The sequence below is a fragment of the Muscardinus avellanarius genome (assembly GCF_963383645.1).
Source record: "Muscardinus avellanarius genome assembly, chromosome: 8".
Lineage (NCBI taxonomy): Eukaryota > Metazoa > Chordata > Mammalia > Rodentia > Gliridae > Muscardinus > Muscardinus avellanarius.
This window is the reverse complement of record NC_137794.1, coordinates 106,566,909-106,593,308: the sequence shown is the minus strand read 5'-3', so window position 1 is coordinate 106,593,308 and position 26,400 is coordinate 106,566,909. Positions and strand designations below refer to the sequence as shown.

Sequence of the window (26,400 nt, the reverse complement as noted above, 5' to 3'; positions counted from 1 at the left end):
CACACAGGATGAGCACACAAATGAAAGAAGCCACTGACAAACCATCCCGACTCACTTCTGAGCCCCTCACCACTCCTCCTCCGCGTCCCTTCCACTCAGACCAGGACGACCTGCCCCAGAACCGTGGCTGAGGAGGTCACCGTGACACAGCAAAGGGACAGTCCCCTGCCAGCTCGCCTGCAAAGTCTCGCCCCTGGCCACCAACATGTGCCGCATCCTAACCCTCAACTGCACTTAACTTAATCCAGGTCTGATTCTCGTCTTTTATTTCGACTTGCTTTTTAAAAACTAACCCTTAGCGCTGGGGAAATCTTTCCTTATGGTTTTCTCAGTGCACTGTAATTATACACCATAGCGAGATTCAAAGGGCAACAAACAAGCGGGTCTTGGTGATGGCGCAGGCTTGTAATTCCAGGCCTTGGGAGACAAAGGCAGGAGGATCCGGGTCCTTCACACCCCGCCAGGCGTCCTCACAGGTTAGTGAGGTTGGTAGGGATGGTTTCATATGTGAGCAGAACAGCACTTGAAGTCTTCCCTTCCCCAGGCCTCGTTCCTCCTCTTCCCAACCCCCAGCCCCTCTCTTTCCATCACACAGGGCTTTCTCCCCATTTAACTGTAGTCTCTTGTGTTTCCTATTTTCTCTCTAGCGGGGGAAGTCTTCCCTTTCAGCTGGTTCACATACATGCTCTTCCAGAAAATTATGCAAAGATGGGTAACAGAATTCATCCCAAACATTCTCCTTCAGGAGACTCTCCAAACACTTTAGCTTCCTAAACTGCACCGTCGCAGTCATTTGAAGACTTTGTGCTAATAAGTGCTTCTTTATAACAAAAATAGTTAACATTTATTAGGTACCTTAGCAATGTTTTTTTCTGGCCAGGGGCTTGTACTGGCCTGGTGGTAAACAAAAGATGTGGGGATTTGAAACCAAAAGTTACTAATTCTGCCACAGTCAGTGCAGCTTTGAGCAGACATTTATTTTGCTAAGCGTGGTCTCCTATTCTGGAAAAGGGGGCACGATTATTACAACGACTGGGTCGATTAGTTAACAAGACAAGCCTCTGTGAACAGGTAAAGGCCGGACCATGTCCACTCGCTGCACAGCACTCATCGTTGATGAGATATTTCACATTTAACGCTATACATTTTTTTTAAAACACCAAAGCAAAAGATTCTCTTCTGTGGGGTTTAAAACTTAAGTGAGGTGTGGTGGCGCATGCTTGTAATCCCAGCATTTGGGAGGCCGAGACCAGAGGATCGCGGGTTCGTGGACAGCCTCAGCTACTTAGTGAGGCCCTCTGCAACTCAGTGAGACTCTGTTTCAAAATAAAGAATAAAAAGGAAGGAAGGAAATACAACAGAGAACTTCAGAGGACCGATCACACTTCTGGCTGTCACGGGCCTGTCACCTGCAGCACGTTTTCCTGGAAGGATGATGGAAGACGGAATGAACAGCTCCTTACAAGCCAGAAGAAAAGGAAGAGACGGGAGCAGGTGCCTGAGCCGGAGGCCAGGAGCCCGCCTGGACCACGGTCTGGAGGGCGCTGCCTCCCACGCTGGGGTGTCTGGGGCTCACTCGCCCAGGTCCTTCCTCCCTCCCCGCAGGGAGTTCAGCCAGGTGGGCAACAGCAGGTGCTGCCTCAAGGCCCGGGCCTCACCTACACTGTTGAGAATCGACCCAAACCCCAGCAGAGGTCACTGTGGGGTAAGAATCCAACAAAGATCCAGGCCCAGGGAGGCCAGGATCATGCTGCGGCAGAGGATTTAAAATTCTGCACTTAGGCAAAGCAACCAAAACGTGACAGGATGGCTAGGGAAGGGGAGGGAAGGGGAAAGGACTTAAGAGTACAAACCAACAAGGGGCCTCGCGACCCGCCCCCGGCCCTCTCCAGCCGTCCCGGGACTGCCAATGAGTTGGTAAGGCCACGGCCTGACCTCGCATCCCCTGCCCTTTCTCTTACTCTACCCCGTGTCTCAATTGCGGGTCACAGCAATTGACTTAGCTCCTGCCACTCCGAGGAGGCGGGGCGCTCTCCGGCCTCCAGGTGGAGGGCGATGTCAGCTTCTGTTCCTCGCAGCTTTCCCATGGAGCCACGCATGTCCACGCATGTTCTTCGGCCTTATTTCAAAGGCTAAACCATCTCCCATGAAACGCCTCTGACCCCTGCTCCGCCCACCCCTAACGCCACTCACCTAGACGAGTCTACCCCTCTGGGTTCCTGGCGTAGCACTTAGCTAAGTCAGTTCTAAGTCCCTCCCACTTTCAACGGCGAGAGGAAGGAGAGCAGGGCTTTGTGGTCCCCATCCTCCTTCAGCCCTGATCATGGGCCCTGCACCCAGGACACCCCCAGCTCGCGTGCCAGCCTCAGGCCAACTGCAGATTCCCACCCGGGAGGGCGGAAGGGTGAAGGCTGTTCACGGGCACATCTGACTCGGCTCTGTCTTGGCAGCGTCCGATTCTTAATGCTTCCAAGTTTGAAGAAGAGAAATTAGTGGGTCATGAAAAAGGAACAAGTGGTAGACTAGAGAAAAATGTAAAAAATAACTAGAGGGATGGAAGGAAGGGAAAAATAAATATTGGTATTTTATCCAATTAAACACAGTTTTTACCTACAATTGTGTGAGCATCGATTCCTGAGTCTGTACTGTCAACCTAAGATCCGGTGAATGCCAGAACAGAAGATGTCCACCAACCCAAAGGCATCAAAGATTCAAACTCTCAATAAACCCCACCAGGAGAAATTAGACGTGATGTCTGCTGTGCACACATACACTACAGAGACGCACATTCCCCATAAACGTATGTAATCCAGGAAAGATTACCTACGTTATGCAAAGACAGGATCAAGAACATGTAATTTTATTTATCAGAACTAGGAAAAAACATCTGTTAGGTGCTTCCAGATCTCCAGGGTAGTTGTAAGCTTTGCTTTTCTGGAGAAAAAGTAGGGTGAATAAGCCAGGTGTGGTGTCATGCACTTGTAACCCCAGCATTTGGGAGGCTGAGACAGGAGGATCGTGGTTCGCAGGCTCGGCTACTTAGTGAGGCCCTTTGCAACTCAGTAAGACCCTGTTTCAAAACAAAGAATTTAAAAACAGACCTGGGGGTGTAGCTCAGAGGCAGAATGCCCCTGGGTTCTATCCCCAGTACTGCAAAAATGCAGGACGGACAAAGACCTTTCCTAAGGGTCAAAGCTCTCCAAGCTAAAAAGACATATCCTTTAGTTTCAATTAAGTCACATAAAATATTCTCCTACTGCTTTTTCATAAAAGAAACAGAGAATCTTGAAATTACAAACAAAGAATGAGGCCATCTGGAACATTCTTTTTCTAGCGGACCCTTTCCAAAGGTGTCAGGTTACTACTTTAAACATTCTCCAAGAACCCCATAGTTGGCTACCTCTGCAAGATTGCTGCAGACCTGCCCCACCTCCTACTCCAACCTACTTCCCAGGACCCCTCAAAGCTTCCAAGCAGACCCACTCAAGGTCTGCGGCCCGAGGAAGGCCAACAGAGGTGGCAAAGCACAAAGAAAGACACCCCGGGTCAAAGCCGGCCTCCTCGGCTTGCAGGGCCTGGCTACCTACCGTCTCTGCGCTTCCTTCACTGTGAAAGGAGATGTAAGCTGGGCATAGGTGCCGCACACCTTTAATCCCAGTGCTTGGGAGGCTGAGACAGGAGGATCCCAGGTTCAAGACCAGCTTTAGCAACTCCAGGCAACTCACAGCAAACTAGGGAGACCCTGTTTCAAAACAAAACAACCAAAAAAAAAAAAAAAAAAAAAGATTTTTTTTTAAAGAGCTGGGAGTGTAGCTTAGAGGTTGGAGATTGAACTCAAAGGGGAAGGAAGGGAGGGAGGAAGGAAGGGAGGGAGGGGAAGCTGGGTGAAGAATAGAAGGATGGCCTTTGGAAAACATAAACCATACTTTCTAAAGTTCACAGTCACCACAGTTCAGTGACAGCCACGGTGGAGACCGGCTGGTCTCATGGCTTGTTTCAAAACCCCAGGGAACGGCAGGGGCGACGCACGGGCTGCTCAAGTCCAGCGCCCACGGCCAGCCCCAGCATGGGACACTGGAGCCCAGCCACAGCCACAGCACACGGCCCCGCAGACACCTGCGGGCCGCCGCCCTCCTCGCGGGCTTGTCATTACTATTACACGAATGGTCCCGGAGCCACGTCAGACGACTGGCACTCGGGGGCCGCGCAGGGCAAGTGGGAAGTCCGTGTGTCTTGCAACAGATGCTTCTGGATCGAGTGGCTGGTAATTACTACTTGGATCACTGACGGGAAATGAGTGGCAAAATCACAGTCTGGATGTCACAAATGGGCCCACGCCACCAGAGCTGCTTATAAAAGGAAAGCCCATTAGCAAGTGTGATGAGGGGAGCCACAAAGGGAGGTGGGTGCTCTGGGTCTGCTCGCCAGTCAGATGGCACAGAGGAGACAGTGTTCACTTCCGTCTCTGGCTGAGCCCCAAACATCAGTTGACATGAGAGGAAGACAAAGACCTGGCTCTACTGACACATGCACACATGTACCATGCGTGTGTGTGTGTGTGTGTGTGTGTGTGTGTGTGTGTGTGCGTGCACACGCGCGCACGCCATGCAGGCTCCAGGGTAGCTTTCTATTTAAACGGGCTGTCCCGTGGTTGGTTCAGTTGCTACATTCATGTTTTCCAGTTGAGAAACCCACATGAGGGTGTTTTCCCCCCAGTTTGGAGCTAATAACTAACACGACAATACTTCATTCACTCGCTGCCACAGAAGGTTGGGATGCCTGGAGCCAGTTTTCCAGGAGCCAGGGCGCAGGCGGGGCCCTGGCACACGTCTGCCCTGCAGCTTCTGAGGCAGAAGCCCAGGAGCCTAGCAGGGGACTTGTCACAGTCTCCTGAACAAGCGCCTCCCGCAAACACCCTGGGAGACACCTTATTACTCATCAGAGGGAGGCTATGAAAAGCTTTCATTCTGGGCTGGCCAAGGTGGCCTTTGAAAACAAGGCTCAAATGCGCCTGGCTGGGCTCCAGGCCTCACAGACTCCAAATGAGGGTGAATCACTGCTGGACGGCACCACGATGCACAATTAGAGTGGAATATTTGAAAACCCGGCGGCCCCGCCCTCACAAAGGCCTTTCTGTGTTACTCAAGTGGACATAATGTACTTACTGTATAAAAATAGATGGTTTGTACAGGTTATAAATATTCTGCAGGCGTGATTAGCAGAGGAAAACTAGTGAAATATATTAATTATTCGACCAACTGCAGGCAGAATTTTAAGTCACAAAGATACATATCTGTGCATTTTATATATGTATATATGTAAAATATATAAAACACACACAAACACATACATAACTTACACCCTTAGTTCTAGTTGCAATTAATTTGGACCCAGTTATCTGAGACTTCAGGATAAAACCAAGAGATGCACCATTAAAATAGTCCTATATATAAAAGACATTTTGGTTATGCCAATACCAAAAGTCATGCTTGGGCAAAATAAGTAGGGATAACTGTGTAGATGTATGTGCTTAAAAAAAAAGAAGATGCGCCGGGCGTGGTGGCGCACGCCTGTAATCCCCGCGCTTGGGAGGCAGAGACAGGAGGATCGTGCAGGTTCGAAGCCAGCCGCGCGCGCTGGCTTAGGAGACCCTGTTTCAAAATAAAAATGTAAAAATAGGTCTGGGAGTGTAGCCCGGAGGTAGAAGGGCTTCCAGGAACCCCAGTACCACCAAAAAAAAAGAAGATGCACTAATGGTTTTCTTTCACTTATTATAGCTTTGGTGTTGTTTGTGGATTAAATCACAAGAATAATATCTGGTCATTTAAGCCCACTTTAAGTAAACACAAACTTAATTCCCACCACCAATGACTACTTTAGCAATATTTGTTGTCAAAGTCTATCATAAGTTCCGTTAATAGAAAGTTCTTTGATGATATAATTTCACAACTTTAAAGCAGGGATTTTAGATTATTATATAATGCTGGGAGAGCTACAGCCCTAAAATGATGGGCATTTATTGCATTTATCTCAAAACAGTTCTTTTCACAACTAAAAGACAACGTCTAACACAAACGTTGAGGTTAGCAAACTTATAAAACAAGCGCTACACCCACGGCAGTGCGTTCTATATAGAATATATACGTAACTACTGCATGCACAGTAACTCCCCAGACCAAGGCTCCCGTTACCAGTTTTTTGGAAAAGCATACTTGATACGATTGTTAACAGTAAAAGGTAGGATTAGCGAGGACCAAAGAAACACCTGCAGTCAACACTGACCACAACAAATATGTCAGGTTCCTGGAGGACATGTGAGTGGGTCCAGATCTGGACTAGGCTCTGCAGATGTACAGAAAGAAGTGGGCTGGGAAGGGCTATGAGCTATTATTTCTTATGAAAAGTCTGCCATTCCGATGGCATGATTTCTAAAAAAGTAAATAAATAAAGATTTGGCTTCCTCGTCTCCCTGTCATTAGTCAAATCAGGCCAAAGGACAGCAGGACACAGGATACAAAGACAGGAAACGCCCCTTTGCTGAACGTGCCCTGATCCCTGGGGAGGGGGGTGATGAGATCAGGGCTCTGAGCAGAGGAGTCTCCAACTTCCCACGCTCATCCATGCCGCAGGAGGCAGGCGCCTTGGTCTGGGCTGCCCTCGGGAGCAGTTTCAACAACAATGGCATACTGACCAGCTTCCAGCCCGGTGCCTGGGGAGGCAGAGTATGTGGCCTTCTGCGTGATATGTTTTAGGATGGTCAGAAAATTCCTCAGTCCCCTCCCCTACGTCTGTCACAGTCTCTAACACACGCTCATTCCTGTTTCTCCTAACCAAAGTCCCAATTCATTGAAATACCCCCGTTAACTGATTTAAAATACTGGCAACCAAGTGTGGTGGCACACACCTGTAACCCCGGTACTTGGGAGGCTGAGACGGGAGGATTGAGGATTCCAGGACAGCCTCATCAACTTAGACTCTCAACAACTAGTGAAATGTTGTTTCAAAAAAGAAACATAAAAGGGGCTGGAGGTGGAGCTCAGAGGTAAAATGCCCCTGAGTGCAATCCTCAATACCATTAGGGGAAAAAAAAATACTCATTGCCTCTATAAACATATGATATGGTAAATCTGTCTAAGCCCATCAGAAGCAGCTTTTCAACTTTACCAAATATCTCAGAGGTTTGCAGAATTTAAACTGAAAGCGATTTGTGAGAGGAAAGAGAGAAATGGGTCCGAAAAAAAAAAAAAAAAAGAGTTAAGGGGAAGGTCCAGGTTTCAAAAAGCCACTAACGGAGACACACCAACACATCCCCACTCTTCACCCGCTCCAAGATGGCTCGGAGGCAGTTCTGAGGACTGCCCAGGCAGAAGCATCATTAGACACCAGGAGGACACGCTTACGTGCCCAGCTCTGCAGGGGGCACCTAAAAAACAGTGGAGGCTGATACACAGCACAGAACATGCTACCCGAGAGTCTTGAGAGGAAAACAGAGTGTGGAACTCCCAGGCTTAAGATGGGGGGAGGGGGTGAGTTCTGTTCACGAATAAGAAAGTACAGAAGAAAGATGCCATTTTGATGTTAGTCCAGTCCTAACACTAGTTTCAAGATGTTATAGTCATGAATTTAAATATCCCCCAAAAGACTTGGCGTTCTGAGGCTACACCTTAGTTTGCCTACCAGGGGCCCTTCGACTTCTGATTTTAGCAGATTCCTAGAAAGATCCTGAACCCACATTCCCTGCTTAGCTTCACCCTCCGGTCATCCCTGTAAAACAAGATGACTGCCCCCCCACAAAAAAAAACAAGAGTTTACCTCGCTGGAGTTAGTGGAGCTCTGAGGTAGCTGGGTTCCAGAAAATCCATGGCTGCCGCTGGAATCGAATATCTGATGGATGGGGCAGGGAGAAGAAACTAATGAGATGCTCCGCAAAACTCATATGGCACCATTTTTTTTTTTTAGTTTTTTTAGTTGTTGTTGTTGTTTTTTTGTTGTTTTGTTTTTTGTGGGTCTAAGGATGGAACCCTGGGGCATTCAACCTCCGAGCTACACCCCCTGCCCAACTTTTTTTATTCTTTATTTTGAAACTGGGTCTCACTGAGTTGAAGAGGGCCTCACTAAGTAGCTGAGGCTGTCCGTGAACCATGATTCTCTGGTCTCAGCCTCCTGAATGCTGGGATAACAAGCGTGCACTACCACGCCTAGCTTTAGTATTTATTTATTTATTTATTTATTTATTTATTTTGTGGTACTGGTGGAACCCAGAGGGTTTCTACCTCTGGGCTATACTCCCAGACCTTTTTTATATTTGGAAACAGGGTCTCACTAAGTTGCTGAGAGCCTCACTAAGTAGCAGAGGCTGGCTTCGAACCTGCGCGATCCTCCTGTCTCCGCCTCCCAAGCGCGGGGATTACAAGCGTGCCCACCACGGCCGGCTTAGCTTTAGTGTTTAAAAATTGAAGTTCTATCATATTCTCTAAGATTTTCGTTTCACAATTTGCATAAATATTCAACCCCCAATTAAAATGTTCACTTTGAAGAAAAAGTCGCTTCCTCCCGCAGTTACACCTTCTCCTTGTCTATGACGTCACGCTATCCACGTCGCCCCAAATCCTCTTGATGGTGCTTTCCACCAAGCGCACATTTTGAAGATGTAGAACAGAGCTCAGGGTTGGCAATGCCACAAAAACAAAGCTTATAACCTGATTCTTACCGTGGAATACATCATGGAAGAAAATATAGCTAAATGCTAAAAGTGGTTGTGTTTGGATAGGAATCATTCCTTCTACTTTTCCAAACTTTAGCTTCTAAACTTTTTAGACTATTAACATTAAAAATCATTTAAACATTTAGGGATATCTACTAAATCAACTTTGTTCATTTATATAAATATCAACCCTCAGCCGGGCACGGTGGGCACGCTTGTCATCCCAGCATTCGGGAGGCTGAGACTGGAGGATCGCGGTTCGCGGACAGCCTCAGCTACTTAGTGAGGCCCTCTGCAACTCAGTGAGACCCTGTTTCAAAATAAAGAATAAAAAATAGGGTAGAGGGTGTAGCTCAGAGATCAAATGCCCCGGAGTTCCATCCCCAGACCCGCAATCAATCAATCAATCAATCAATATCAACACTATAACTGATTTCATTCCTTCTTAAAAAAAAATGTTCAACCCCAGGCTTTTGTTTATCAAGAAATATCTTGTGGAGAACGTTTATTGTACATGCCGGGTAAAGACCATTTTGGGCTCACACGCAAGAAACTAAATGTCTGCTTTTAAGAAAACAAACAAGTTATGCCGGGCGCGGTGAGCACGCTTGTCATTCTCGCGCTTGGGAGGCGGAGACAGGAGGATCGCGCAGGTTCGAAGCCAGCCGCACTGGCGTAAGAGACCCTGTTTCAAAAATATAAAATAGGTCTGGGAGTGTAGCCCGGAGGTAGAAGGGCTTCCAGGAACCCCAGTAGCACAAAAAAAAAAAAAAAAAAGAGAAAGAAAGAAAGGAAGGAAGGAAGGAAGGAAGGAAGGAAGGAAGGAAGAAAAGGACACAAACAAGTTATCACTGAATTACATGCAACTGGCTATCTTGATTAAAATTAGAATTGGCTCTAAAAATATTACTTAAATATCATGGAAATTCAATCCAGAGAACATAGGCCCAGCAGTAACCAGTGTCTTATGCTAACTGTAATCTATTATGGAAATATATTTTCATTACTGACAGATAAATTAAAACATAAGCAGAATCACTATCTTTAATGTGCTATATTTTGGGTTAGCATACGCAGAGACCGTGATCTGTAGACAGGTGTGTGTTTGCTATCTTTTCTCCGGCCAACCCATTCCCCACCACTTCCCTCTGAGTTATCTGCCTTTTCCTGATTCACTTATATGATCAGATTATGTGGCTTTTCTTTTTACCAGACTTTGAAACAATAATAATCCTAACACATATCAATCAGCAAGATATGGTTCATTGTCATATACTGTATGTATTATGAGCTTTATGAAATACTTCAAATATGCACATTCAGAGAGGCTCTGAACCTAGTTTACTCACATGGGCCACATTTCAGCAATAAATTTAGGCCCTTTTTTCCTTGATAAAATGTTTAAAGAGCTGCCATTCCTCAAGAGAAAAGCAGTATCAGCAGCGACTGCTCAGTGTTTCAGGGAGGTATGAGTCCCAGCCTTGCCCCCAGGGTGCCAGTGAACAAGGGTGGACTGAGTGATGAGGCTTTTCCAGCATCAGTCTCCACATCTGTAAAATGGGCTGACAAGAGCCCGGCGTGGTGGCACACGCTTGTAACCCCAGCATTTTGGGAGGCTGAGACAGGAGGATCGTGGTTCGCGGACAGCCTCAGCTACTCAGTGAGGCCCTCTGCAATTCAGTGAGACCCTGTTTCAAAATAAAGAATAAAAAAAATAGGGCAGGAGGTATAGCTCGGAGGTTGAATGCCTCTGGATTCCATCCCCAGCACAGCAAAAATAAATAAATAAATAACTGATTAATTAATTAAATAAATAAAACGGGCTGACAAATTGCCTACCTCGTGGTGCAAGCTTTGAGCAAGCAGAGAATCCAGCACCCTATCAATAGAATTCCGCTGCAGTTGCTCAGATTATTATTAAGAATGTGGGTTCTTTTCTGACAGTTCTTCCTTTTTTGTGTTCCTAAAAGCTAAGCCAGCTGTGCCTGCCTCTTTGGGTGTCCCAAAGCAAACAGTAATTTGAATATTTGGTGACCAAAGGCCATTCTAAGACCACATTGCTCTGGACCAACTTTTATTCTGCCCTTAACAGAGGATGAACACCGCTGGGTAACAGCAAGCTGGCCGAAGGGAAGGAGCCTCAGGGACACCGCTGCTGTCCCCACCACGCTCAGAACTCACCTGAGTCACGGAAGCCCGCTTCTCCCTCCCTTTCCTCGCCAGCGTGTCCAGCCCTTTTAAGGAGGAGAATATGCCCTTCTTGCTTCTCTGTCGCTGGGTCAGTGAGAGTGTCCTTTTCCGGAAAGCAGAGTCATCTCTAGAGCATACCTGATTTAAAACACGGTTAAGAAAGGCTTAGGGCTTACTCTGTGGGTGGCGGAGAGAACCACCAGTTGCTCTCACAAAAGGAAGCTCTGCTTGCTATAAACACATACTGACCAGAGCCAAACGCTGCTGGACACATGTTTGACAGACCAGAAATGTGCCCACAGCGCAGATAGCGCTTATCTGCATAGCAAAAGTCAAGTTACGACAGTCACAGCGCTCCACAGGGGGCGGCAGGGTCAGCAAAACCATCCGTGCCCTCCCCCCAGGACCGAGCCAGTTCAGAACACAGAAGCCACCCACCCAGGAGGGAGTCCAGAAAACCCCATGGGGCTGCGGATACAAGAGCTTACCAGAGCGTGGAAGGAGGAAACGGACAGGACGCCCAGCCTGCCGAGGGCCAGCTTGGAGGGCCGGCTGGTGGCTGCGAGGAGGCTCTTGGGGTTCGGCAGCTCTCCGCCTTGTAAGCTGGCCAGGTAGCAGCGCATCCTAAAGAGATCCATGTGGAACTTCTCCAGATTCTGCTCCCATTGCTGGATCTTCAACAGTAAGAACAGGGGAGGGGGAATTTGAGTAAGAGTTACAAGCTTGTGTGGGTCAAAGAGGAAAGGCAATTCCTTTCGGGAGCTTCAAGGAAAAGTCAGATTCAGCTAGAGCTGCGTGGTTGAAATCGGCCTTCTCTGCTCACAGCACAGTGCTGCAGGTCAGCCCCAACCCAGGCCATTGTGGGCCCAAGAGGTGGCACGTCAGAACATCGCGATCTTTGGAGAGCTCCGCCACTAAACCATGCTGATGTAAAACAGGATTTGTTTAATTTCACACTTGCAACCTCTGACGCTAAATTGGGTTAAGAGAACTATGCTAAAAATATGCTGGCACAAGGTGTGGTGGCGCACGCTAATAATCCCAGCATTTGGGAGGCTGAGACGGGAGGATCGCAGTTTGCAGACAGCCTCAGCTACTTAGTGAGGCCCTCTGCAATTCAGTGGGATCCTGTTTCAAAATAAAATAAAGAATAAAAAATAGGGCTGGGGGTGTAGCTCAGAAGTAGAATGCCCTTGGTTTCCATCCCTAGTAACGCTAATGATAATAATAATAATAATAATAATAATAATAATAAAAAATAATAATATATGCTGGCTACATGTGGGCAGGGTCTCCTGTCCTCTTTATTCTGAGTAAGTGACTCAAACAGCAAATGGACTTCAGGAACAGACGAGGCAAATCTAGCCCTTACCACTATTTTAAGCATCTCAGAAATAACAACCATCTGTACATCTGAATAAAATTAAAGTATCTACAATTGTTTACACAACAGAAATGACTGCCTACTTCTTCAACACTGAAGTCATGAGTTGGTAGAGAGACAAACTCTGGGACCAGTCTCCTTGTCAGAGGCCACCAGGACTTATATACAAATATTACCTCTATTTAAATGAAAACTATAAGCGGGGCATGGCCCACAACTGTAATCTCAGTACTTGGGAGGCTGAGACAGGAGGATCGTACAAGTTCAAAGACAGCCTCAGCTACTTATTGAGGCTCTAAGCAACTTAGTGAGACCCTGTTTTCCCATAAAAATATAAAATAGGTCTAGGAATGTAGCCCGAAGTAAAAGGCCCCTGGGTTCCAGCCCAGTACCACAAAAAAAAAATTAATTAAAACAAATAAATAAATGCAAACTGTAGATGGAGAGAGGCCCTACACTAAAGGCTTGTAATAAAGAATTCCACGAAAAAAGTTTCCTTCACAGCAAGAAAGGGAAAGTCATTTCCTTCCTAATACTTGCATCCCCGGTTTGCCATGTTGTCTAGCACGTAACAGACCCTCACCTTCCACACTACACTTTCTAAGTTAACCATTAATTGTGGATAAATAATAATTCAAGGGCTTCCCAACATTGAATACTAAGTTCTCTCCAGTCTCACAGAAGAGTTTCAAATTCTGGGCATTCCCTGGGCCTCCTCTAAGTTCTCTGCATCTATTTCTTAGGAAGGTCACTGAACAACTTTTCTGCATGAAAGAAGTATGATGGCCATAAGATCTACATAAATAATTTGTTTATTCATTATTTGTCAGTCAAACAATAAAGTCACAGACAGCAATAAACTGATCCCAATGTCTGAAAGGAATGTAACTAGCATTGAGATTCTATGTGTCTTTGCTGTTGACACCGCAGCCTAGTGGTGTTAGCCTGGCTGAAGAACAGAATGGTCTATTCACTTTGAAAAATGCAGAAGGTAAGTCTCTCATCTGAAGAATCTATCCTTCAGATCTGAAGTCTAGTAAGCATGCTTCAAAAGCGCCTCTGGGACTCTCATGCCCAGCCTCAGTGACAACCAGTGTTGTGAACTAATGGAGTTCAAATTGGAACTGCTAATCTCTTCTTGGTCTCGCCGCGGCATGCAGAGAATTCTGGTTTCGAAGGTGATAGATGGGTATAAACTGACACCCTGGCTGGAGCCATACACAACAGTGAAAATGATACTCTCACCAATACCTTCCTCTCTTGAGATGGATTCCTCTGTCCTCTAATCATCTGTAGATATTTTCAGGTTGGGTAATGTACTGAAGCTTATTACATCTGTTTATTCCTCATTGTGAAACCGTTTATGAGATACATCTGGGAGTTCTACTGGGGATGGAATTCAGGGGAGGAAAAGTGAATGAAGAGTCACTGGATACCAGAAGGTAAAGATGCCCATGCCATCCACGGCGGGGAAAGAGACAAAAGAAACAGGACTCAGAGCTAAGCCAATCACCTCCAATCAGGAAAGATGAAACTCTTATACTTACACTCAATTCTGCAGTATTTTTTTTTTTTGAGGGGGTGCTGGAGCCCAGGGGCATTCTACCTCCAAGCGACATTCCCCCTGCCCTATATTTTATTCTTTACTTTGAAGCAGGGTCTCATTAAATTATGGAAGGGCTCATTAAGTAGCTGAGGCTGGCCACAAACCTGTGATCCTCCTGTCTCAGCTTCCCAAGTACTGGAATTACAAACATGTGCCACCATGCCTGGCTTGAAGTATTTTTCTTAAAAAAGTCATTTAATGCCGGGCGTGGTGGCGCATACTTGTAATCCCCACGCTTGGGAAGCGGAGACAGGAGGATAGCGCAGGTTCGAAGTCACCTGCGCTGGCTGAAGAGACACTGTTTCCAAATAAAAATATAAAATAGGTCTGGGAGTGTAGCCCGGAGGTAGAAGGGCTTCCAGGAACCCCAGTACCACAATAAATAAATAAATTAATTAATTAATTAATTAAAGTCATTTAATGCGTGCGCACACGTGTGTGTGTGTGTGTGTGTGTGTGTGTGTGTGTGTTGCTGGGCATTTAACCCAAAGGTGTTCTACCTCTACGCTATAAACCCAGCCCTGTTTTATTTCTGGTGTGGAAGCAGGGCTCACTAAGTAGCTGACAGCCTAGGTGGCCGGCTTCAGCTTGTGCTCCTCGTGTCGTAGCCTCCCAAGTACAGACATGCTTCATCAGCCCTGGTTAAATGTCTTATTTACCTTAAACATTTTGCATTTCAATTTTAAACCTAGACCTTCAAATTTAGCCCAAACTTAAAATAATGTTAACTTTTTTTTTTTTTTTTTTTTTTTTGGTGGTACTGGGAGTGGAAGCCAGGGGCTTTCTACCTCCAGGCTATACTCCCAGACCTATTTTATATTTTATTTGGAAACAGGGCCTCAATAAGTTGCTGAGAGCCTCACTAAGTAGCTGAGGCTGGCTTCGAACCTGCGCGATCCTCCTGTCTCAGCCTCCCAAGCGCTGGGATTACAAGCGTGCGCCACCACACCCGGCTAAATAATGTTAACTTAAAAAATTTTTTTGGAATAATCCCTCAGAAAGTAAAATAAGGGTACATTTTTTAAATGTAAAATGAGAAATAAAAGACAGTTGCTTTATCTATTATATGCTACCTCAGTGAAATTTGAAATAATAAACATCATACTAAAATAGTAGTTTATCTGACATTTATTAGGAAGTTCCTGAATTTTTCCCCTAACATCATTAATATTAAAAAGCCCAAATCGGTTCCTTTAAACAAAGATTGTCCTCTCCTTTGCCAAATTCCTTAGATACTGACAACTGCCTCTAGATGTTTCTTTATTTTTAAAGATAAATATCGCCAGGCGTGGTGGCGCACGCTTGTAATCCCCGCACTTGGGGGGCGGAGACAGGGGGATCGCGCTGGTTCGAAGCCAGCCCTGCTGGCTTAAGATACCCTGTTTCCAAAAATAAATAAAGTATAAAATAGGTCTGGGAGTGTAGCCCGGAGGTAGAAGGGCTTCCAGGAACCCCAGTATCACCAAAAAAAAAAAGATAAATATCAGGACATGATATAAAAACTCAACTTTGTAGACCAAGCTTTTATTTCCTTTAATGTCCATGCTCAAAACATAAAAATATCATTTAAAAAAAAACACTTACCCTGAGATTTTTGCTATCTTCATTATAAAAAACTTACTAACAAAATTTTAAGTGAAACTCCCATTTTTGAGCACTGACAAATTCAGTGTGAAAATTTTCTCTTTATTGCTACCATAGATATATTTATTCCATGAGCTCAGAGAGGTCACTGTCCGCTATAGAAAACGAGGGGAGATGAGGCTTGATGACAAAAATAGCAAATGAATCAAATTAATCTGTGATATATTTAAAAACATGACGAGCACACGCCTGCCACACCCAGCACGCCTAGAAAATAAGACTTTCTACCAATTAGTCATTCGGTCGTAGCACTTGGACAGTTCTCTGCTACTAGGTCTGGCCTAAAGATGATTGTCCCTTTGGGTGGAATAAGCTGAAAATTTCCCCTTCCGTACTTTCCGAACACCAAAACCGGTTTTCACAGGAGATGCTGACCCACAACACAGACCACACTGAATGAATCGGTAGTTAGAGTGACCAGCTCAAGTTGAGAGAATCCGCTTTGTTTTGTTTCCTCTGAGGTAAAAATCACTGATTTGTAACTGATACCCTTTCCATCAAACCAAGCTGAAAAACACAAGCTGTGGTAAGTGATGGATTAAACATTAATTTCGTTTTTTTTTTTTCTTCTTAGTACTGAGGCTTGAATCCCAGGCACTCTACCTCCAACTTACAGTCCCAGATCTATTTTCTATTTGGAAACAGGTCTCACTCAATTGCTGAGGGCCTAGTTAGGTTGCTGAAGCTAGCTTCAAACCTGTGATCCTTCCTGTCACAGCCTCCCAAGTACTGGGATTACAGGTTTGCACCACCATGCCCAGCTTTAACTTCTAATTTATACAAAACAATTCGTCCGCTGGTTTAGTTAGCAGACAAAGCACTGTCTGATTTGCCAAGGTCTCAGGGCAAAGCAGTGTAGACTGTCAGGAGCACAGATCTGTGTCAAAATCCAGCTGTCACCTACCAGTTGTGTATCATTCAAAAGTTTACTTCACAAGTCAGGTACAGTGGTGCATACCTGTGATCCCAGTATTTGGGAGACTGAGACAGGAGGATTGCAGGTTTGAGGATAGTCTCAGCAAGTAGTGAGAATCTGATTCGTCGCCCTAGAGAGACTCTGCTTCAAAATAAAATAGGGTTGGGAGTATATCTTAGAGGTAGAGCACCCCTGAGTTTAATCCCCATGTTACAAAAAAAAAAAATGGTCAGAACTGATACAAGTAAGTCACTAGGGTTGTAACCTCCTCAGTGGATATACATTGTAGTGATTTACTGTTTGGTAGCCTAGGTTGGTGGGATGTGGCTGGAGGAGGTGTGTCCCTGGGGTTGTGGCCTTGAGGACTGTGCTTGTTTGTGGATCCCCTTGCTGTCTCTCTTGCTTCAGCCTTTGTGGTTTAAGAGCAGAGCACTCGCTCTCTCCCTCTCTCTGCCTCCCAACATCACACCCTGCACTCTGCTGATACAACCAGCCTGACTTGGACTGAACTCTTGAAATCTCCCAAACTGTGAGCAAATAAACTTTCCTTCCCTGCATCATGTGGTTAAGTTTTCTGGGTTACTGCAGTGAGAGTGTGGACAGAGAGACTCAGCACGCTAGGCCATCGCAGTGTTTCAGTTCACTCTATTATATCATCATGCTAGTAAGTCTCTGCCACCCAGGTGGACCGAGCCACCCTGAGGAACACAGCCTGTGCTCTTCTCTGAGCCCATTCCGTGCAAAGCTGCCTGGCCAGAGTATGTAATTCATACACACTCGCTGAACTACACTGAGCCTTCTCTTCTGCCCCAAACACTTCCATCATATAGCTTCTTGTTGGTTAAAAAATACAGTGCCCTCACCCAGCACCTCTGTAAGCTGGCCCTGTCCCCTCTGGTCCCCTTCATGGTGTAATTCCCAAATTACCCATATCCACACCATATTCTGTATTCTCAAGGCTTTGTAAACGTTACCAAGTTTCCAATTGCCTAAATCCAATACAACCTCTTTAGCATTTTACACTTTTAAATAAACATTTAAGATGAAACCAATGGTTTGCCAAACCCAGGGCAATGGAAGCAGGGGCCGAGTGTTTCCCATGCCCACTGCAGCCTCCCTCCCAGCCCAGTTGAGAGCGGGAAGTGGCCCCGCAGGAAAAGGCACAGAATGAGACCAGCCGGGGGCAGCCAGCCAGGAACACGCCAAACTTGCCTATGGGTGGTGAGGTTTTGTCCTCATTTACGTGTTTGAAATAATAAGCAGAGAATAAAGTACTAACTGAGCCTAATTTAACGCACTTCCTCCCTTGAACTTCAAAGACACGTAGACATGTGGACACAGGTCATGGTCTGGTCCGAATTGGATGTGCTTAAATCAAAGCTGTGTCATCCTGCCCCATGAAATAGCCAAAAGGTTGGGGACAGAACCAAATAATGGCTTATTTTAAGCAGAGCATGTGACTCTATAACAGTATAAAACTCAGCCATTAGTGTTGTGATAGTGTCTTTCTATTAGGAAAAGGCTGACAATTATTTTCTACACCCATGTACTTCAAAGAGAATCTGCTCCAGAGACTGATGTAATCTATGCTGAACATTCTGTTATCATTAGGACGTGCCATCCTGACTAGATCTGAAGTTCCTGGGGGCTCTGGGGGAAAGTGCCTCATAAATAAAAACATGTACTCTTATTCCTCATTGTTTTTTATTTTTTTTTTCCTGGTACTAGGGATGGACCCAGAGGCATCCTACTGCTGAGCACCCCCAGCCCAATTTTATTTTTTACTTTGAAACAGGTCTCGCTGCATTGCCAAGGCTGGCCTCAAACCTGTGATCCTCCTATCCAGCCTCCCAAGTACTGGATTAGAGATGTGTGCAACCACATCTGGCTCCTTAGTGTTTTTTTAATCTTTTGTGAATGAAATTGCTTTTAAGATTTTTTGATCAGTAGATTCAATTACTGGTATATAAAATAGCTATTGATTTTTGAATGATTTTTTAAGTACTAGGAATTGAACCCAGAAGCATTCTACCTCCAGGCTACATCCCAGCCTGATTTTATTGCTTATTTGGAAACAGGGTCTTACTAGGTTGATGAATGTCTCACTAATTGCTAAGGCTGTCCTAGAACCTGTGATCCTCCTGTCTTACCCTCCCAGGTACTGGATTACAGGTGTGTGATATGTTGATTTTGTATTTTGCTAATTTGATGAATCTATCAGCTCTAGAAGTCTTCTGGGGGTTGGGCTTTCAGGATCTTCTAAGTATAGAATCGTATTATCTGCAAACAGGGATATTTTTATTTCTTCCTTTCCTAATTGTATCCCTTTTATTTCCTTCTCTTGACTAACTTCTCTGGCTAATATTTCAAGTATGATATTGAATGAGAATGCTAAGAAGTTGGCATCCTTGTCTTGCTTCTGATTTTAGAGAAAATGCTTTCAGATGAAAGACCTCCAAAACAAAAATTACAGAATGCTAAACAAAGAAATCAAAGATAGTGAAGGCTATGGTATCCCATGTTCATGGATGGGCAAAATTAACATTGTTAAAATGGTCGTGCTACCAAAAGTGATCTACAATACAATGCAATTCTCATCAAAACACCAATGACATTCTTCTCAGGATTAGAAAAATCCTAAAAGTTAGATGGAAGAACAAAAGACCCTGAGAGTCAAAGCAATTCTGAGCAAAAAGCGTAAAACTGGAGGTCTCACAATACTCAGCTTCAAATTATACTATGCAGTCATAGTAATCTCTTTCATGCCCATACTGCCTGCCAAGGGCATAAAAATAGACACATAGACTCATGGAACAGAAGACACACAGCTACATCATCCGGTTCTTGACAAAGGTGCCAAAAAAAATTGTTGGAAAAAAGAGCCTCTTTAAAAAATGGCCCAGAGAAAAGTGGATATCCATATGTAAAAGACTGAAAATAGATTTCTATCTCTCACTCTGCCCAAAAGTCAACTCAAAATGGATCAAAGACCCCAGAATAAAACCAGAAATGGTATGAGAACACAGGGGAAACACTCCAACATATGGGCACAGACAGTGAGCTCCTCCATAGGAGCCTCCAGCTCAGGAAAGTTGCCAAGAATTGATAGAAAATCTCCATCTCAGTCCATCTTCCAGGGGCCATCAAGGGGGTGCTAGAAATTTCACCACCACCTTTTTTAATTAATTAATTAATTAATTAATTATTTTGCAGTACTGGGGATGAAACCCAGCACTCTACCTCCAAGCTACACCCCAGCCCTATTCTTTTTTTTAAAACAGGGTCTTGTTGAGTTGCAAAGGGCCTCACTAAGTAGCTGAGGCTGTCTGCGAATCGCGATCCTCCTGTTTCCACTTCCCAAATGCTGAGATTACAAGCGTGCGCCACCACACCTGGCCTACATGATCACCTTTCTAAGTGCCTACACTGCCTTAGCAAAGGAAAATAACAATTAGAAAGCTACCTCACCCCCTCTAAGATGCCAACATCAGAGAAACCACCTAGCATGGATGCCCCAGTAGACAGAGAAAGTGTTGTCCTGAGCCATTTATCTGGTCTCCATCAGTGGCTTTTTGTAATGGATAGAGAATGACTGTATTATATCATAGGACTCTTTGCAATGTCATGCTTTTATTTTATGTCTGTGGAACTGGGAATGGAACTCAGGGGCATTCCTCCAAGCTATAACCCCAAACCTATTTTTTTTTTTTTAAACAGGGACTCACTAAGTTGCTGAGAGTCTTACTACATAGCTGAGGCTGGCCACAAACCTACAATCCTCCCGTCTCAGCCTCCCAAGTACTGGGATTACAAGCTTCCACCACCAGGCTCCGCTAAAAGTCATACTTTACAAATTCTAATTTCCCTGCCGATCTTCTTGTGGTTTTATTATGTGGATTTCATTAAGAAAGTGACAACATATGAGAGAACGGGCTAGGCCAGATGGTACCACTCAACATAGAAAATAATATTTGGTTACAAAATACTTAATATACAGGTTGAGCATCCCTAATTCAAAAAATCTAAAATCTGAATTTCTCCAAAATCCAAAGGTAAGTTGGGCGTGGTAGCGCATTCTTGTAATGCCAGCATTCCATTCGGAGGCTGAGACCAGAGGATCCCGGTTTACAGACAGCCTCAGCTACTTAGTGAGGCCCTTTGCAACTCAGTGAGACCTGGTTTCAAAATAAAGAATAAAAAATAGGGAAGGGGGTGTAGCTCGGAGGTCAAATACCCCTGGGTTCCATCCAAAGACCCGCTAAATAAATAAATAAATAAATAAATAATAAAATCCAAAGTTTTTTTTAGTGTCACCATGACACTACAAGTGAAAATTTCCATGTTATGAAAATTGGCTGCCTGTACAAGATTATTTAAAATATTGCCCTACCCAAGATATCTCATTGTGGATATGCAAATATTCCAAACTTTGAAATTTTTATTTTAATTATTTATTAATGTGTGTGTGTATGTGGTGCTGGGGAGTGAACACAGGGGCATTCTACTTCTGAGCCACACCCACAGCCCAGTTTTTTTTTTTTTATTCTTTATTTTGAAACAGGGTCTCACTAAGTTCCAGAGGGCCTCACTAAGTAGTTGAGGCTAGTTGCAAACCGCAATCCTCCAGTCTCAGTTTCTCAAGTACTGGGATTACAAAAGTGCACCACCACACCCAGCTTTAAAATTTTTTAAAGAAAAAAACAATCCCAAACACTTTTGGTTCCAAGGATTTCAGAGAAGGGATGCTCAGCCTGACCTCTGCAGTCACCAAGGTCACAAAGTAAAGCACATCATCTGAGTCACAAGGATGCTATTAAGTATTTGAACGGAGACATGCCACAGACAGCATTCGGGAGGCGGAGACCGGAGGATCGCCGTTAAGCTTTAGTGAGGCCCTTGCAACTCAGTGAGACCCTGTTTCAAAAATAAAAAGACCAAAAACTAGGGCTGGGAGTGTAGTTCAGAAGTTAAATGCCCCTGGGTAGGGCAAAAAAGAAAAAGAAAAAAAGAAGAGAGAGAGACAGATGCCAGAGAGAGAGAGAGAGAGACAGATGAGAGAGAGAAAGAGAGGGAGGGAGGGAGGGAGAGAGAGAGAGACTACAGAAACGATTTCCCCGGGAGCGGGAGCGTAAGAACTACCAAGGCCAGGCGAGCACCTGGCTGCTTGGCTGCTGGAGGGCCGCGGACGTAACCAGCACCTGGTTCTCGATGGCTTTCCGGTTCTTGGGGTCGCTCACTACAGACAGCTGCAGCTCCGCCATCTTCCTCATCTTGCTGTCCATGTCAATCTTCTGCAGCAAGCTCCTCGTCTGGCTCCTGAGCAGCCGCACGGTGTCCTCTTTGCCGTGCCTCTTTGCAAACAGGGATGCGCACGCCGAGTGGACGGCCGTGACCCAGTTCTCCAGGTCAGTCTGGCTGGTGGCCTATGCACAGGGGCGGGGAAAACTGGGTGAAATCATTTTACCACAAAGGCTCTCTCCAAAATGGCCGGCTGGATGGGAAGGAGGGATGGGGAGGGAACGGGGTGGGGATCGGGTAGGGGCTAACTGGGCGATGTGTGCATGTAATGTCTACAAAAGTATTATTTTTATCCCATTATGATGTATGAATACAGTGCACCAATAAAATAAAAGAAAAAAGAAAAAAAATGGCTAGCTGGGCTTTGGGGTGCAAAACCCAAGTACTTGCACTTCATAGATGGTTAAATTTTTTTTATATTTTTTAAGAAAGAGCTCCTTTTTTGATCCAAAATATGGAACGCTTCACAAATTTGCATGTGACCCTTGTGCAGGGGCCATGCTAATCTTCTCTGTATCGTTCCAATTGTAGTATATGTGCAGCTGAAGCGAGCATCAATTTAATTTTAAAAACCCACCCAACTGCTCAACTCAGGTCCCCAGGGCCTGAGAACGTCAAGAACAACCACGGAGCCCCAACTGTGACAGAGGAGAGCGAGGACCAGCCAGTGGCCAGCAACAGAGCCGTGTCCACCCCGCGCTCTGTCATGCCATTCTTGAAGCAGCTAGGTGCTGTCAAAGTTCCAATAGAAAATTTCTTTTTTTTTTTTTTTTTTCTTTTTGTGTAGTACTGGGGATTGAACCCAGGAGTATTATACCTCTGAGCTATACCCCCAGCCCTACTTTTTTATTCTTATTTTTATTTTTTATTTTTTTATTTTTTTTCACTTTTTTTTTATTGGTGCACTGTATTCATACATCATAGTGGGATACAATCAATAGAAAATTTCTAGTAGAAAATCTAATAGGAGGAATTGGGACTAAACTATTGGAAGACAAAAAAAATCTAGATATAAAATTATATCTACTGTGTATGACCCCAATTGCAACAAATATCAATAAAGAAATATAGGGAAGGCTGGTCATGGTGGTGCATGCATGTAATCCCAGCATTTGGGAGGCTGAGACAGGAGGATCGAGGTTCAAGGCCAGCCTCGGCTACTTAAGGAGACCCTTTGCAACTCAGTGAGACCCTGTTTCAAAATAAAGAATAAAAAATAGGGCTGGGGGTGTAGCTCGGAGGTACAGTGCCCGAGTTACAACCCCGATATCACGCACGCGCACACACAAATATATATATATATAAATTTTGTTCTTTCTCTTCCTGATAGTGCACTAGCCATCACCTCACCCCTCCATTTGCAAAGCGCCGGCAGTACCTGGAAAAGGTAGACATCTCCAAGGGCGTTGCTGAGGCAGAACACGTTTTCCTTCTTGGGATGCTCTGGGACAGACTGCACGATGCTGTCCTCTACGAAGAGGGCGCACCGCGGGGCGCTGCTCTGGTCCATGGAATTCTTCCCATAGGTCTCATAAAACAGCAGAGTGCAGCCTGGGGAGGAGAGCAGCAGAACAATGTCTTTGAGCCACAACCTGCACCAAGGGTTGAGCGATGCCTCTGAAAAGAGCCCAAAGGCCCAGAAGGCACCATCGTTTAAAATGCTAGACATGATGCCAAGTACAGTTTAAATGGAAACCAAGTATGTTCAATAAAAAATTGTAAAAATAAAATAAAACCTTAAAATCCAAAAAATAAAATAAAATGCTAAACATGGCAAAGGAGGAAAAGACGGGATGGGAAGTATGTCTACTTACATCAGCAGGAACTTGAGTGATGTTTATAAATGTTTATCAGGGATAACGACACCAAGCACACACTGCTGCTTAACACACTGCACACACTGGCTGGTTCACTCCCCTCCAGGCCCCACAGGAAGGAGGGCTGCACACCCCACTGTCCAGCTGAGAAACTGTGGATGGAATCGCCTGACGGGCCCACAGCTGGACCAGTGGGGCAGTGACCTGAACCCCGGTTCTCCGGCCCCAACACCCTCATTCTTAAGTGCAACGCTGTGTTACTTAGGCAGCACCTATTAAATGTGGGCAGGAGGGTCAAAGAAAATCCCATATTAACTATAAGAACTTGTGGTAACAAGAAACTGAGTGCACCTAGGGAACTTTGCCATTTGTGAGAGAGTGCCCAGTTATTCCCCCAAACGCCAGGTCACATAATTAAATTTTAGTGTATTCTTTAATCTCGTAAGAGATAGAAAATATTACAATAATTTTATTATCTTAGGCTAAGGGGAAAAAAATCAAACAATATGCCTAAATTTAAATATTTCTCTAAAGCCAGGCATGGTGGCGCACACTTGTAATCCCAGCATTTGGGGGGCTGAGACTGGAGGATTGTGGTTCTCAGCCAGCCTCAGCTACTTAGTGAGGCCCTTTGCAACTCAGTGAGATCCTGTTTCAAAAATAAAAAATAAAATATAAGGCTGGGGTGTAGCTTGGAGGTAGAATGTCCCTGGGTTCCATCTTCAGTACCACACACACAAAAATTAATTAATTAAATAAATAAAATAAAAAATAAATATTTCTCTAAAAAGTGCTTCTGTCTATGCTTTTACATATCTATTTTCCTTTTCTAAGAGAAAAAAGAATTACAGATAAAATTTGTTAAAGGAAGGTCTATATGATTATATAAAAATATCTTAATTATTAGGTACAATTTTTAAACATATTGATGCTTCTAAAGAACATACAACATTCTCTGAGGCTATCTCTTCAAATCTTCACCCAAGAAACATTTCTGAGCACTTATTCTTAAACTGCTGGTGGTGGAGCCCAGGGCCTTGCACATGCTAGGCAAAAGCTCTCCTGCTGAGCTACAGCCCCTGACTACTTCTGAGCATGTCTCATGTGCCAAGCTCTGGCACACCAGCACAAATGATGTGGTCACCATCCGTGCGCTCTGCAAATACCCGTCACTCAAGAGTGGAGAAGCAAGCTGGGCGTGGTGTAATCCCAGCATCTGGGAGGCTGAGCCGATAAGATCGCAGTTCACAGCCAGTCTCAGCTACTTAGTGAGAACTTTTGCAACTCAGTGAGGCCTTCCTTCAAAATAAAGAATAAAAAATAGGGCTGAGGGTGTAGCTCAGTCAGAGGGAGAATTCCCCTGGGTTCCATCCCCAGTACCACAAAAAATAAGAGAGGAAGGAAGGAAAGGAAGGAAGGAAAAAAAAAAATAGGGCTTGGGGTATAGCTCGGAGGTAGAATGCCCCGGGCTTCATCCTCAGTTCTGCAAAAAGAAAGAGTCGAGAAGCAGCAGCTGGCCTGCAGAGCAAACAGCTCACCTTGTGGTAGTTTATCCTCATAAAAGTTTAGCTGTTCTAAAAACTTTGTCACTCTGGTCAATTTCTTTAATAATAAGCACTATTCTGAACCCAAACAGTGCAACATGGTAGTCGAGAGAAAAAGATGCCAGCCCCAAGCGTGGACCTCAGAAGGTACTTCTTCCTTCCATGAACCACTGAGCCTGGAGGCACTGAGCTCTCGCTCCTCCCAGCATATAAAACTCACCCAGAGACTCAAGGCGTTGTCAGCGGGGAAGCCCTGGCTTAGCGCTGGAGGCCCTGGGTTCCATCCCCAAAACCAAGGCAGGCAAGCCAACACACAAAGCCTGGCCCAAACAGGAAAGCCACGCACGCGCAGTAAGGACAAGAGAAAGTAGCCAGAGGCGTGGCCAGAGCTGCTTCTTGCAGGTCTGGGCCGTTCTTTTCCCAGACAATGATGAACTTAGCAGCACTGAGCCCAATCTCCATCAGGAAAGGCCTGCTGGATGTGACTGCTGAGCAGGCGACCTGCGTGACCTGGGCTGGACAAAGTGACAAGAGCAACACCCACCATGCCCAAGTCCACATTCTCTCCACCGGGTTCCCACTGACTTCCCAGGTCCCCTAACATATTGTCCCCAAAGGCCAGGACTTCAATCATTACGTCTAGAGGAAATGAACACGAGCCCCGGCCAAACGCCAAGACATTGCCAAACACTCCATCATCGCCAGACTGCAGCTCAGCACCACGGAGCCCGGCCGCGTGCAGGGTTCTGTGCTATCAAATTTAAAGTACAGGAAATCAATCTTTTAACTTAAATGTGTCTCCTGGGGGCCCTGGGCTGACAGAAAGGGGCTGAGCCTCTTGCATGAGGTCTCCGCCCACCGGCACCAGCAAAGCAGCCACCAGCCCCGCCCCGCATGACACAGGGCCTGCTCCTTGCCGCAGCAGAAAGCAAGCCCGTGAGATGTGTAGCAGAGGCCCAAGAGGAGGGAGTGAGGGAAATATCACCAGAGGACGGAGAGCAGTGAGCCTCGGTCCTCCCCCAGGTGCTCCCTCGCCCCACAGGTCTGTCTTCCTCTGCTCTCTGGTGCTGCCGGGCTGAACCGTCAGCACCTCAAATGGTCTCCTCAGATGATCTCAACTGCTCTTCTCGCGCTGCACACAGTCTGACTCGCATCTCCAGGACCCTCTGTGGTGACCGTGCCAGCTATTTGGCCCTCTTGGCATGTTAATGGCATGAAAATCTACTCATCAGAAAAGGCTGCTGTAAAGCAGAATTCCCCTTGTTAAAATGGATCACCTCCGCCGGACGTGGTGGCA

The 26,400-nt window shown here is 45.4% G+C and overlaps 1 protein-coding gene across 4 annotated transcripts in view; it reads right to left on the bottom strand.

Annotated features, from left to right (window-relative positions):
* TIAM2 (TIAM Rac1 associated GEF 2) overlaps positions 1-26,400 on the bottom strand; it is a gene marked incomplete at both ends in the record, with an annotated part of 113,066 nt that overhangs the window by 76,496 nt on the left and 10,170 nt on the right. For 3 of the 4 annotated variants that reach the window (XM_080699965.1, XM_080699966.1, XM_080699968.1), the window contains 5 exons: positions 7,813-7,884; positions 10,886-11,032; positions 11,383-11,568; positions 21,643-21,867; positions 23,121-23,293. In XM_080699965.1, coding sequence (XP_080556091.1) covers positions 7,813-7,884; positions 10,886-11,032; positions 11,383-11,568; positions 21,643-21,867; positions 23,121-23,293 — 803 coding nt within the window. The remainder of the gene's footprint in view (positions 1-7,812; positions 7,885-10,885; positions 11,033-11,382; positions 11,569-21,642; positions 21,868-23,120; positions 23,294-26,400) is intronic. The other variant, XM_080699967.1, reaches the window with a different exon arrangement.